The sequence below is a fragment of the Notechis scutatus genome, chromosome 7, assembly GCF_049901735.1.
Source record: "Notechis scutatus isolate UNSWTSFEM ecotype Mainland chromosome 7, rNotScu1.2, whole genome shotgun sequence".
Classification (NCBI taxonomy): Eukaryota; Metazoa; Chordata; class Lepidosauria; order Squamata; family Elapidae; genus Notechis; species Notechis scutatus.
In genome coordinates this window covers 12862749-12876251 of record NC_142015.1, presented here as the reverse complement: position 1 = coordinate 12876251, position 13503 = coordinate 12862749, and the positions used below count along the sequence as shown (strand labels likewise).

At 40.3% G+C, this 13503-nt stretch overlaps 1 protein-coding gene across 1 annotated transcript in view; it reads left to right on the top strand.

Annotated features, from left to right (window-relative positions):
* The window catches only part of UNC5D (unc-5 netrin receptor D), a 657451-nt gene that overhangs the window by 551034 nt on the left and 92914 nt on the right, over positions 1-13503 (top strand). Inside the window, exon 8 of the mRNA XM_087969985.1 lies at positions 10591-10776. Coding sequence (XP_087826111.1) covers positions 10591-10776 — 186 coding nt within the window. The remainder of the gene's footprint in view (positions 1-10590; positions 10777-13503) is intronic.

Here is a 13503-nt window from a genome sequence, read left to right as displayed (position 1 = left end):
GAAATGTTAAACTGACTATGTCAACTGCATATAAAGAATTTTTTTATAAAATATTTTATAGATGGCATTTTGCACCAACAAGGCTGAAAAAAATGTATAATCCGCTAAATGTTGGAAGTGCAATTAAATACCTGGCTCATATTACTATATGAGTTGGACATGCCCAAAAGCTAAAAAATATTTAGAAACATCCTCCTCCTGGAAATTAGCTCCTCTTCAGCAAGTGGTGCTGATAAAATTATTTTAAAAAACAAACAAGTATTTTTTAGACAGTCTAGAATCTGAAAACAGTTTCCTAGATTGAGAGTCGTTTCAAGTTATATATTTAGTCCATTCTTTTCCTCTTTTCAAGATTCAAAGTGCGCATTTGCTGTTGCAACCATTATCGCTTCTCAACTTGGCAATGAACCAGGGGGAAGGGAAGGGAGAAATGGAATGAGGGCCCCAGTGTTTTGTGGTTAGCCGGCAGCAGGTGCAGATGGCTAAGGAAAGCGATGACTTTGATGAGGGGCCAGGACCATCAGGGAGTGGACTGCTGCCTTCAGAGATTGTGGGGTTGGCAGCAGTGATGAGGAAGTTCCCGAGGAGCCTGTGCCAAGTGCATGTGCACAAAGAATTACTCAGAGGAAAGAACAATTACAGCAGCACAGGCGACTCGGGAGTAAGGCTGCAAGGTAATGGCCCCTCCCTCAAGAGGATAAAAGCCAGGTTTGTAAAAGCATTCTTTGCAGATAGCAAAGAAGCTCTTAGCTCAACTGGTGGACATCTTAGTTCGTGAATCTTGTAAATTAGTTCTTATCTCTGGGTTTTTGGCAGCCTTGATAAACAACTTGGAAAGGCTCTTTCTTGTCGGAGATAATTGTTGAAAAGCAGTCATTTATCTGTAGAGGAACAGCATTTCCTTGAAAGGTGGGGGCTGCTGCCTTTGCCTGTGTTTGCTCTCTGGGAACCCGGTTGGGTCAGAACACAGTGAGAATCAAAGAATCAAATCAATTGACCACCTTCAATTCCCCTTTAGGATGCTACCAGTTTAGGATGATGCATTTTGGATTACAGGGAGTGTCAACCATTTTCATTCAACTAATAAATGAGGTATTGCATGAGCACCTATTCAAAGGGGTTTTGGTATATCTGTATGACATTCTCATCTATTCTGAAATGATGGAAGAACATGTGAAACTAGTATGTCAAGTACTGAAAAAAACCTTATGAATGCCAAGTTATATGCCAAACTGTCAAAATGTGAGTTCCATAAGACCAGCCTAGACTACCCATGTTATAGAGTGTCTTGTGTGGGGGTGGAGATGGACCCGGGGGAAGGGAAAGCCATTTTAGAAGGCTTTCCCCATGGACCCATAAACACTTGCAAAGCTTCCTGGGCTTCACAAACTTCTATAAGCAATTCATCTCCTCCATTGCAAAAATCACCCTACTAATCACAAAACTATTGAAAACCAGAGGAGGAGGGGAGAAACCTTGGCTCAACCAGCCACTAACCTGGACAGTGGAATGCCCAGGGGCATTTGAGAAGCTTAAGAGACTACTTGCAGCTAAGCCAGTCCTAAAGCACCCCATCCCTGAGTAACCCTTTGTGATCCAGGTGGATACCAGGTGGATGCCAGCAGTGGGGCAGTTCTCCTCCAAAAGAACAAAGAGGGGAATCTGCAACCATGTGTCTACACATCCCGAAAACAGAACAAGATGGAGACACAAAGGGTGCTGTGGGAGAAAGAAGCCTTCGCAATGTGGTGGGCGCTGTTGACATGGAGACAGTTCTTAGAGGGCAGCCAAATCCCCCCTTTTTTGGAAGTATGGACTGACCACAAAAATCTGGAAGTGCAGAGAACTCTCCCTGAAGCAAGTGTGCTGGGCTCATACTTCAATCAGTTTGAATTCACATTGAAGTACATCCTGGGGGAAAAAATTTCCAAGCTGATGTGCTGTCCCACGTGCCCCAATACAAAAGCACCCAAGAGGAAATAGTTAATTCTATTATTCCTATGAAACAGTGGGCAGTGCAAGTGACCACTTAGCAGCAGATGAAGAGGAAAACCCTGACGTCTAATGATGCTTTGATCCAACAAATGAAAAAGGAACTACCAACAGACACTTGATTTGGGGCCCACCAAGGAAGTTGATATTAAGGAGGGAGTAGATTCCCACCGAAACACATGGGTTAATGTAAGAAAGGCCCCAGCGACGGAGAGTCAGCTTGCTTTAGCTGATAAGAGACAGACTCACCAAGGGGAGTTCCACATATGAGACATCCAGTATTCCATTGTAGTTTGCCCAGGGTTCTAAGTTAAGGGCAATTGGCAAAGATGCTCCAGGTCTGATTATAGTGGGAGATGAAAGACGCTATGTGGTTAAATGAATCTTAGATTCTAGGCACTATAAAGGAAAGTTACAATGCTTGGTACAATGGAAAGTCTACCCAATTTCAGAAGCGAGGTGGCTCAAAGTCCCTAATATTAAGGCAGATTCTATGTAAAATAGCCTCAGAAGTCAGGGGCCCTCCAGGGAAGAGTTCAGAATAAATAATAGTAACATGTAATTACTGTTTTCCAGGTATTTAGGGGGGGTCCACCTGTCAAGAATTAAAGTGTGCTTTTCCTGTTGCAACCATTATCGCTTCTCAGCTTGCCAATGAACGGGGGAGGGGAGGGAGGATGGAATGTAGGCTCCAGGCATCAAGAAGATGAGCATGGGAGCCAAGCTCACTTCACTTTGCCAAAGCCAAAGACTTTTTCTCATGACAAAACAATGAGATTCAATTGGACAATATGACCTGCAATAATAGGGGGAGGGAGAACCCTATACTTTAATTATGTGGGTTTGCACATGAATTAGTTAGAACTGGTTTTGCCCTCATCAATGCTGAAATGATGCATTTTGCATTAAGAGATTGGATTGTTTCAACTGTGCCTGCTTTGGTTGGGTTTGTCAGTTGGAATGTTGAACCCCTATACTTGAAAATATTGAAGTTGTATTCTGTGGAAAACTATCATATATAAACCTGATCGACCACAAGATAAGTAGTCCAGACTTAACTCCCAAATCTAGAATCTTTCACACAATCTGTTTGTTTAAAATGACAATTCTCTAAAATAATAAAACCCCTCCCCTATCCCTAACAAAATGAAAATGAAATCTTAAGATATATTCAATCTAAAAGATAGAAGTGAATGGAAGCAGGAAGATTTTGCCTAAAATGGGGTTTGTTAGCAGCCAACGTTTCACTTATACCTGGGTGGAAATTAATCATTCCTTGATTGTTTATTAAGTGCATCTCTCTCTCTCTCTCTCTCTCTCTCTCTCTCTCTCTCTCTCTCTCTCTCTCTCCCTCCCTCCCTCCCTCCCTCCCTCCCTCCCTCTCCCTCTCTCTCTCTCTCTCTCTCTCTCTCTCTCCCACTACCCCTTTCCTCTTTTTAGACAGAAAACCTCTTCATGAAATAAAACCCCAAAGTAAGTTTCTCCCTTGTATATGTGTTTTCTAAGACCTCATTTTCAAAAATATACATATACTGTATATTTATTAAAATGCCAACATCAGGCTAATTGTAAATGGTTTGGTTGAAAGAAGTTACAAAACTAAAGCATGCAGAATTTTGTCTTTTAACTTTTCAAAGCTACTTTCCCCCATTCTCACCCATTACTTCTTATCCTGTCTTCAGGTGCTATGGGGAATGCTTTGGACTCCCTCTTCTTTGTGATAGTCCCTTAAATATTGGAAGACTGCTATCATGTCACCTCTAATCCTTCTCTTCATTAGACTAGAAATTTTCAGTTCTTGTAACTGTTCTTCATATGTTTTAACTTCCTATCCCCTAATCAGAAAACATCTTGACAATGTTTCTGTTGCCATAGCTGCACCAGAGGAAGAAATAATAGTATTCAGCTGAATATGGTAACACATGGTGCAAATTCTTCAAATGAAATGAAAGTCATCCCAAAATGTAAGAGATACACAATATTTTAACAACCTAGTTGTGGGGAGGAGGGGAGCCTTGCATTATGAACAATGAAATCAATAATAAATGTGATTCAGAATTTTGTTTTGTTTAGGAGAAAAAGAGTTAAATAGAACTGCTTTGAACATGCTCATCATTTTATTTCAACTTTATTAAGGCATTTGGCTTTAGTTAATAATTAATATTAGAAAAGAAGGGTCAAGAAAAAGTTGGTGTTATTGTTACTCTGATAAATTTCTGCAATTTTGTTTTGTATACATGTCCTTGTGCAGTTTCTGCACAATTTAGAATTTTGGAGTGTATGGGGAAAGCATCAAGTTTCTAAAATTTGCAGAAATCCAAACAAGAAATGGAGAGAAAGAAAATTACTGTACTGGTTCCCTTCTTGCATTGTTCATTTTCTGTTTATTGATTGATTGGTTCATTTATTGATTCAATTTATTTGGCCATCCATTTCAAACAATACTATCAGTATGAACAATCATAAAATCAATGGAAAACCAAATTACAACCATAATACAAAAAGAAAATTAAATATATAAATCAGTTGAGAAAACTTATAATCCATGGTTGGAAAAAGGGCCCATCATAGATTTGGGACCCTAGGGCAGATAAAGAGGTATTTGAGTCTTTACAAAAGGCCATCAGGATCGTGGCCATCCTAATCTCTGGAGAAATAATGTTCCAAAAGCTAGGAGGTATGACAGGAAAAACATTCCTCCAGTCCCCACCAGCCAATGTTCCTTGGCTGACATGACAGCATGCCCATGTTGTTGTTTTTTATCAGGTAAAAACAATGGTTGAACATTGCCCCTCAAGTAACCCAATCCAAATCCATGGATGAGCAATTTTTAAGAGCTCTGGACCACTTTTGAGAGTGTTGGAAAACGTTATGTTGATAGCATAACATAAGGAAAGGTTGAAATGGGGGGGAGGGGATAGAGTGCTTGGGAGGGCAACAAATCATCAGACTTGGGTTATCCAAGACTAGGATTGCCATGTCATGGTAGAATGATCTTTCTCAATTGAAACAGCTATGTTCCTCCAGGAGCAGAGGGAAATTTGCACATATTCATGTCTCAGATATTTTTGGAGCTTCCCTTGTAGCTCAGCAACCTGTCAGTTTGTCTAACAGATTGCAAGTTCTTTGTTTATCCTCTCATCTCCAGCATCATGACTGGATCCTTAAAAGGTCAGCCAAACTGCTGAGGTTGATTTTAGTTCCTTTAGCTCCCAGGAGAATTAAGCTATTTATTCTGAACCGGGACATTAGAGATATGTTTTATAAATAAAACTTGTTGCTTGCTTTTGAACTGAGTGGGCATTAAATTTAAAGCCATATGACTCATCATGGATGCAAAATCAAAGTTAATTATTAAGATAATTGAGAAAAAAACAGTTGTGGTAAATAGATTTATATATAATCTTCCCTGGCTTAGAACTCTGTTTCTCATATGGCAGACCATAGGAGAGACAAGGGAAACTGAGCAGAGAAGTAGATTTGCATGTTTACCAGTTACAGAAGGGAATAGGAGGAAAAAGAAAGATTGCAAGAACTAGGTGTAATTATTCTTCTCCAGGAGAGAACGAACAATGAATTGGAGATGATATGTACCCAGCACAGCTTGTGTGAAACTTTATTACAAATGAGATAATTTAATCAATTATGCTTCCTAATGCATTAAACCCAAATGTTTCATTTTGGGCTTCTGCGCTTCTTAATTTATCATCAGGTATTTTTATAAAACTTAACCATGCTTAATAAAAACTTCATTACCATAAAAGAATGCTTTTAGATAAATGTCTTTAATGGTGTCAGGAAGCACAATTAAATGCAGACAGGGTTCAATCAGATAATTGTTGATAGCTTTGGGTTTATGCATTCCTTTTCCCTTCATGAAGTCTTCTCTCTTCTCTTAATCTGAGGCAACCTTTGTTTTGTGCCTAACTTGAGAAAGCAATTAGAAACAGGTGTCTGATGATATTTTTATTATTATTCTGCTTTAAAGGGCAAGTGGCATGGTGGCCTAGTGGTGAAGATGTTCACCTCCTACTCAGAAAGTTGAGAGTTCAATCCTACGTAGCAACAAATGTTTCTCAGGGAGCAAAAAAAAAAATCTTCTGCAAACTCCACATAGGTGTCAGGAAGGGCATCCAGCCAATAAATTCAGTCATCTGAACTCTACCCTGAATTAAGGGATCACAGGATTGTAAAAAGCAAAAGAAAAATCTGATTTAAAGGGCAAATGCATAGAATAGCATTGTGGAATTGGATAAACCAATAAGGATCAATTATAGATACAAATTTAAAACTTATCAGGTTTGATGAAATGTTCCTCAGCCTTGACAACCAGAAGATGTGTGGATTCAATTCCCAAAATGGGAATTTTGGGAGTTGAAGTCCAGACATCTTCAAGTTGCCAAGGTTGAGAAACACCGGGTTGGATGAATGGAAAAATATAGAAAGGATGATTCCTAGTGATAAAGTACCTACTTTGGATGCAGACAATCCCAGTTTTAATCTTGTTACCTGCAAATAGAAAAATTCCACCATCAATTTAGATATACTGAGGATTGAAGGTACACAGTTGTCTGTGCGCCTGTCAAATGATAGGCTGATAGTAGAAACAAAAGGTCTTTAGGATATGATATTTAGAGCTTATTTAGAACTCTTATTTAGAACTTAGACTTATATACTGCTTCACAGTGCTTCACAGCCCTCTCTAAGCAGTTTACAGAGTCAGCATATTGCCCCCAACAATCTAGGTCCTCATTTTACTGACCTTGGAAGGATGGAAAGCTAAGTCAACCCTGAGCCAGTGAGACTCAAACTGTCAAACTGCAGGCAGCCGGTAGGCAACAAAAGTAGCCTGCAGTACTGCATACTAACCACTGTGTCACCACAGCTCTAGAGCACATGAAACTAGTAATAATATAAGTTTTTACAAAATGTCATGTGGGATTTATTTTGATTTTCAAAGAAGAATCTAGGGTTCTCCAGTGATTTCTTTGAAAATAGTAAATTGAGATGAAAAAAAAAATTCTCAGTGAATGTAGCTAATTAGTATGGGAGATAGCTCAATATTGCTAATTACTGAGGGATGGCTCAGATAAACATGTTCAGATCCAGCAATATCTCAGGACATTAAAAAAATGTCAGCCTTGACTGCATGACTTAAACCTCATTTCTTTATTATGTGCATTATGCATAACTGTAAAAATAATGTGGGGCTTTAATTATGACTACTGTGTTGAATTTCTGTACATCCTACACACCCCAACCACAGTGGTGTTCCTGTTTAGATGTACATCCTGATAGTTAGAGATTTGACCTGACTACCAGAACTGACCAAAAATAAGTAATTAATAACCCCCATTTTTGCAGATAAATATCATTAAGCAAATTGCTGTCTTAGGTCATGGAGCAAATGTAAATTTTACTAACTTCATATTCTTCTTTTCTGCATCTTCACATCTCATTTTCTAGCAAAAAAAAAACAACCACATAAATCAGTCATCCCACTGTAGCAGTGTATATAAATAACAAAAAATGCAGTACTGTATACATAACTATGAACAACTCTACACTATTCATTTACATGAACCAAATCCTTCTGAACTCTCTCTCCCCCCCCCCCACTGCTTGATTTGAAGATGTAAAACAGAGATAAATTTATTTGTGGACTCTTCTTGAAATGGCATTGTTTTCAGAATCCTATGTCACAAGCTGTTGCTGTGAAATTGTCTAATTGGGCGCACTGACAAAGATTAATGCCTGTTTTTTATGGAGAGAATTGGAATGGAAGAATAACAGTCAAGAAACAGTCAAAGAAACATAATGCATCATTTTTATATCTTGATGCATTTCTATTTGGGGCAGATTTTCCTACCTCGAGGGAAGGTGGGGATAGGCAGATAAAGTTGTCATTTATGTTTTTTCTATTTACTATTTTATGTGTCTATTAATGTGGCACCTTCTAATTTCTCTACTGATACCTAACAATTTTGATGCCTATGGAAGAATTGGCATACTCTTGAAAGTTCAGGTCTGACCACTGACTTAAGTGGATTGCTGGGTGGATGATAGACAGACAGACAGACATATATAGAAAAGGACTTTTCACTCAGATCCCAGCAATGTATTTCTCAAGCAAAATGAACTTGAGAGCACAAAGGACAGCTGAGTGTAAAGTAATAAGCCTGTGGTTTTAAACCAGCAAAATAAAGGCAATATTCCTCAAAGCTTTTCAAAAAAAGGAGCTTTTGTGAATAGTCTGTCTTGTTTTCCTTCCTACCCACTCTCTGTCACGCAGGCTGTGTTGGAAGTGGAACAAATTGCTGTGGCCAACTCACTGTAGACAATTTGCCATGGGACAACTCGCCATAAGAAAATTCAACAAACACAAAAGTTAAATTAATTTCAACCAATAATAATAAAATAAGAAATTCAATCAAGAAATATAAGAGTTACAATAATTTCTATGAAAAATTAGTCACCAGTAATAAAAGTAACTAAATGAAATGAATACAGTGTTGAATTGTCCTGTGGTGAGTTGCTCAATGGCAAGTTATCCCAAGGTGAGTTGGCAACAGCTAGCTGACTGCAGTGAGTTAGTCATGGTGAATTGGCTATGGCGAGTTATCCTAGACCAGGGTGGGCAAACTACGGCCCGGGGCCACATCCGGCCCGTTGGTCTGTCAAATGCGGCCCGCCCCTGAAAAAAATAACTGCCATTGGTCTGTCCAATCTGGCCCGCCCCTGAAAAAAAATCGCTGGGTGTGGCGTATTGCCCTGTGTCGCGTGGCCCCCAAAGCTGCAAAACAGTGCGGAGCGATCTAGGGGTAGGAAAGAAAAGAAATTTGCAAAGGCCTCGGCTGGGAGTTCAAAATCACCTTCGAGTGCGACCTCTCTGAAGGTGAGTCCCGCCGATCCCCTTTTTCCGGGGCTTCCAGGCTTAAACTTTGCAAAGGCAAAGTTTGCAGGCTGGAGCGTCTTCCCGCCGAGGAGCAGGAAGGGTTCCGCCCGGCGGCGGCGGGCTGCTTAAACTTTGCTCGGGCGGCACTTTAAAGCCTGCTCCCAGCACCGAGCAACTTCCCAGCAACTGTTCGGCTTCCTTTACCAACTCGCGGGCGCTCCGCCTGGCCCTGAGCCGCGCGGCAGAGGGAAGCCCGGCGGGCGGGTGAGCTGCTTGGAGGAGGGCGACCGGCGGTGCTCCGGCAGCAGCAACAGGCAGTTTCGCCCGGCTCTCGCTCAGGTGTCTAGCTGGGGCTGTGAGGAGTTGCTACCGCTGCGCAGCTCGGTGCGGCTCAGTCCGCGTTGCCTTGGAAGGAAAAGGCAAAACCGGAGCCGCTGAGCCTGAGCCTCCGGTGCTGCTGCTCCCGTTGCAAAGCACCGCCCGCGGCTCTTCCTTTTGCCTTTCCCTTTCCGAGGCAATGCGGGACTGAGCCGCCATGACTGCGCCGGCGGTAGCAACTCCTGACTCAGGGGGCCTCAAGGGAGGGGAAGGAGGAGAAGGGGGGAAGGGTGGGGGCGATTCCCAAAAAATCTTGTGCTGACCTGGCCCATCTGTCAAATTTTAAAAGTCAATCGGCTCCCGAGCCAAAAGTTTGCCCACCCCCTGTCCTAGACCAAGGCTGTGTATTCCCCTTCAGAACATGCATCTTAAGCAAGCACTTCCAACTTGGGAGATTAATTTAAAGAGACCATGGGCAAAGGGAAGGCAGAAACATGCCTGCTGATTCTTAAACACAGAGATACACCTATTTAATAAATTAGCATTTTTTAAAAAAGCCTTCCATTGTCCCCTCTGGTTCTCTTCCCCCAAGTAATTAGCTAGCTGGACATTTGCAAAATCAGACACAAAAGTCAAAAGGGATTTCACTTACATTAGAAGAAGATTGAAATGACCAATTGTGTCTGATCCAGCATCTAAAAGCATTGTCAATTTCTTTAAAACAACTTGTTTCCTTCTTGGAACCCTCAGGTCACTGGGAAGTTTTAATTTGAATTTCTTCACCAAACTGCAATGTGGGAATGGATTAAATTGTCCTGCTAATGCTATGATTCTCAAATTGCACCATAGTCCTTATGAATTGGACATATTTTCCAGAAGCCATTATATAGTTGGGAAGGAGAAAAATGGATGTGATCCAGATTTAATGCCTATGAAGATTCTCAGTCATCCAAGTCCTGGTTGTCCCAAGGTGCTTTTTTCAAAAGGCAACTGGACTTCCTTGAAGACATTTCGCTTCTCATCCAAGAAGCTTCTCCAGTTCTGATAGAAGTTTCTTAGATGGGAAGTGAAATATCTTCAAGGAAAAACAAAATCCAATTGCCTTTTGGGACATCCAAATTTCATGTTTCTCCTCTTCCCGAATCCTATAGGAAATAATTATCCATTTTTATTCCCAGTTCCTCCTACTTTCAACAAGAAGACCAGGAAAAAAAACCTCCACTAATTTAATAGTGCAGGTAGGCTGATCATGGGTAGTGATTCCTCTTCTGAGATAATTATTCCTATTCTCATACTTTCTGAACATTTAAGCTGAATATTAGTTTTGAATTGGCACTAGCCATCAGGACACCCTGCACTCATTTAGGCTATTTCTTCTCTTGCAGACATTGAGAATGCAACAGATATCGCCCTGTACTCAGGCCTCGGGGCTGCTGTCATCACCATTGCTGTCATTGTTATTGGGGTGACTCTCTACAGGAGGAGCCAGAGTGAATATGGTGTGGATGTGATTGACTCCTCAGCTCTGACAGGAGGCTTCCAGACATTTAATTTTAAAACTGTCCAGCAAGGTTGGTAAAATTGGATTGATGCCTTTTTGAAGAAGGATCCAATCAGTGGAATTAAGTGACCAGGTTTTAAGCTTCCTTGGACTTTTCATGTACGTATATGGTGTGGAATTGATTTCCTGCTCATCCCCTTCATACCATGTAAAACAAAATGTATAGATATCTTGAACATAAGTCAATTTTTCCTACATGGCTGTGCTTCCTCCTTTAGACAGCTGGCAAGTTGTCAGTTTTCTATATAGGTATAGCATGCTAATCATGCTTCTAGATATCTTGACAATCCTTCTTACAAAATTCAGGTGAAAATGCATCCTTTTTGAATCAGACAATGGTATGGAATTGAGTCTTTCCTTCCAATCCACACATCCATTGAGAACCACAGTGGAATGTAAGCCCGGATGTTTAAATGACATAGTTCTAACACAATCATAACTTAACAGGAGTGGGATATTTTGGTGCATGTTTGGAACAGTCAGCACCAGTGAGTACAGCCAGTGGGAGTAGACTTGTCCAACATACTTCAAAACAACTTCAAAAAACAACTTCAAAAGCCGATACAAAAACTTATGCCACCAGATAAAAACTGAATGCACCAATTATCACATTAAACAAGAAGAAAAACTTCTACACACCAATTCCACCCACGCTTTCTACAATTTTATAAACAACAAACTAAAAGACTCAAGGTCCATCCCACCCCTGAAAGGACCCAATGGTAAAGACTGCAATGACGACACCATTAAAGCCAACCTCTTTAACACATTCTTTGGTTCAGTATTTGTAAACAGCAATGGATCATGCCCAGTATTTCCTAGTTGAACCACAGAAAACTAGAATGATCTAATAGATATCGATTTTACAGAAGACATTGTTGAAAAAGCACTGTGCAATCTAAAACCATCTCTATCTATTGGACCAGATGGAATATGTGCCTACTTCTTAAAAAAGCTATCCACTGCCATAGCCGAACCTCTAAGCATAATCTTTGAAAAATCTTTCAGGACCAGCTCCTTGCCAAAACTATGGTCACAAGCCACAGTCATCCCCATCTTCAAAAAGGGAGACCCCAGTCTAGTTGAAAATTACAGACCAATCTCTTTATGCTGCATCACCTGTAAAGACATGGAATCAATTATTAACGAATCCATTATCCTCCACTTAGAAACAAACAACCTACTCTCTAATAAACAATTTGGTTTTAGGGAAAAACTATCATGTAATCTGCAACTCTTACACTGCAAAAACATAGACTACACAACTCGATCAGAGCAAAGCAATAGTCACAATCCACATAGGCTTCTGTAAAGCCTTTGATTCAGTGGTACACGACAAACTACTCCTAAAACTAAAATCTTACGGTATCTCTGGACACCTGCATAACTGGATAGAAGCATTCGTGTCAAACAGACCACAAATGGTCAAAATTGGGAGCATCCTATCAAATTCTGTACTTGTCAACAGTGGTGTCCCCCAAGGCAGTGTTCTAGGACCAACTCTTTTCATACTCTACATAAATGACCTCTGTGATCATATCAAGAGCAACTGTGTTCTTTTTGCTGATGATATAAAGCTATTCAACACCACAGACAATACTGCCACCCTTCAAAAAGACTCTGTCAAGGATCTTGGAGTACTCATCTCAAATGACCTAAGTGCTAGAACCCACTGTAACTACATAGCCAAAAAGGCATTAAGAGTTGTTAACCTAATCTTACGTAGCTTTTTCTCTGGTAATATTACACTAATAACTAGAGCATACAAAACATTTGCTAGACCAATACTCGAATACAGCTCATCAGTCTGGAAATCACATTACGTATCTGATATTAGCATAATTGAGTCCAGAAATATTTCACAAGAAGAGTTCTCCACTCCTCTACTCGTTGCAGAATACCTTATGCCACCAGACTCGAAATTCTAGACCTAGAAAACTAGAACTGCACTGACTTTGGTCCGATCTAAGTATAGTATATAAAATGATACATTGCAATGTCCTATCTGTCAATGAATACTTCAGCTTCAACCATGGCAACACTAGAGCAAACAATAGATACAAACTCAAGGTTAAACTTGATTGCAGGAAATACGACTTCAGCAACAGAGTGGTCAATGTCTGGAATACTCTACCTGACTCTGTGGGTTTTTTCCCCAAACCCCAAAAATTTTAACCTTAGACTGTCTACTATTGACCTCACCCCTTTCCTAAGAGGTCTGTAAGGGGCGTGCATAAGCGCACCATCCCTGTCCTATTGTTTCTTTTATATATTTTTTAATTTTTCTTATATGTATCCATGTATGTAAAAACTATGTTTTTACTTATACCTATTATCTTGTAAGCAATTGACAAATAAAAATAAATAAAAATAAACATATGTGAAAGACATCTATGTGTCAAACTCAAGCTGTGTGTTTATAGAAATAGCACTTAGATTTATATGCCTCTTCATCATGCTTTACAGCAGGGGTGGGATTCTACCAGTTCTGTCCACTTCTGTAGAACTGGTTTCTCTGAAAAGCAGCAAACAGAGAGCTTATATAGAACCAGTTCTATGTTTGCTGCTGTTTTGGCCCACCCATCCACCCAGGCTCTTAGCTGGCCTTTATTTCCTGCGTTTTCAACTGCAGCTGCTTTGTGCGACACAGCTGCAGTTGAAAAAGCAGGAAAAAAGTGCTTTTTCAACCGCTGTGTACCTGCGTGCAGCACTGCTCAGCTGTCCAGGCAGCTAGATG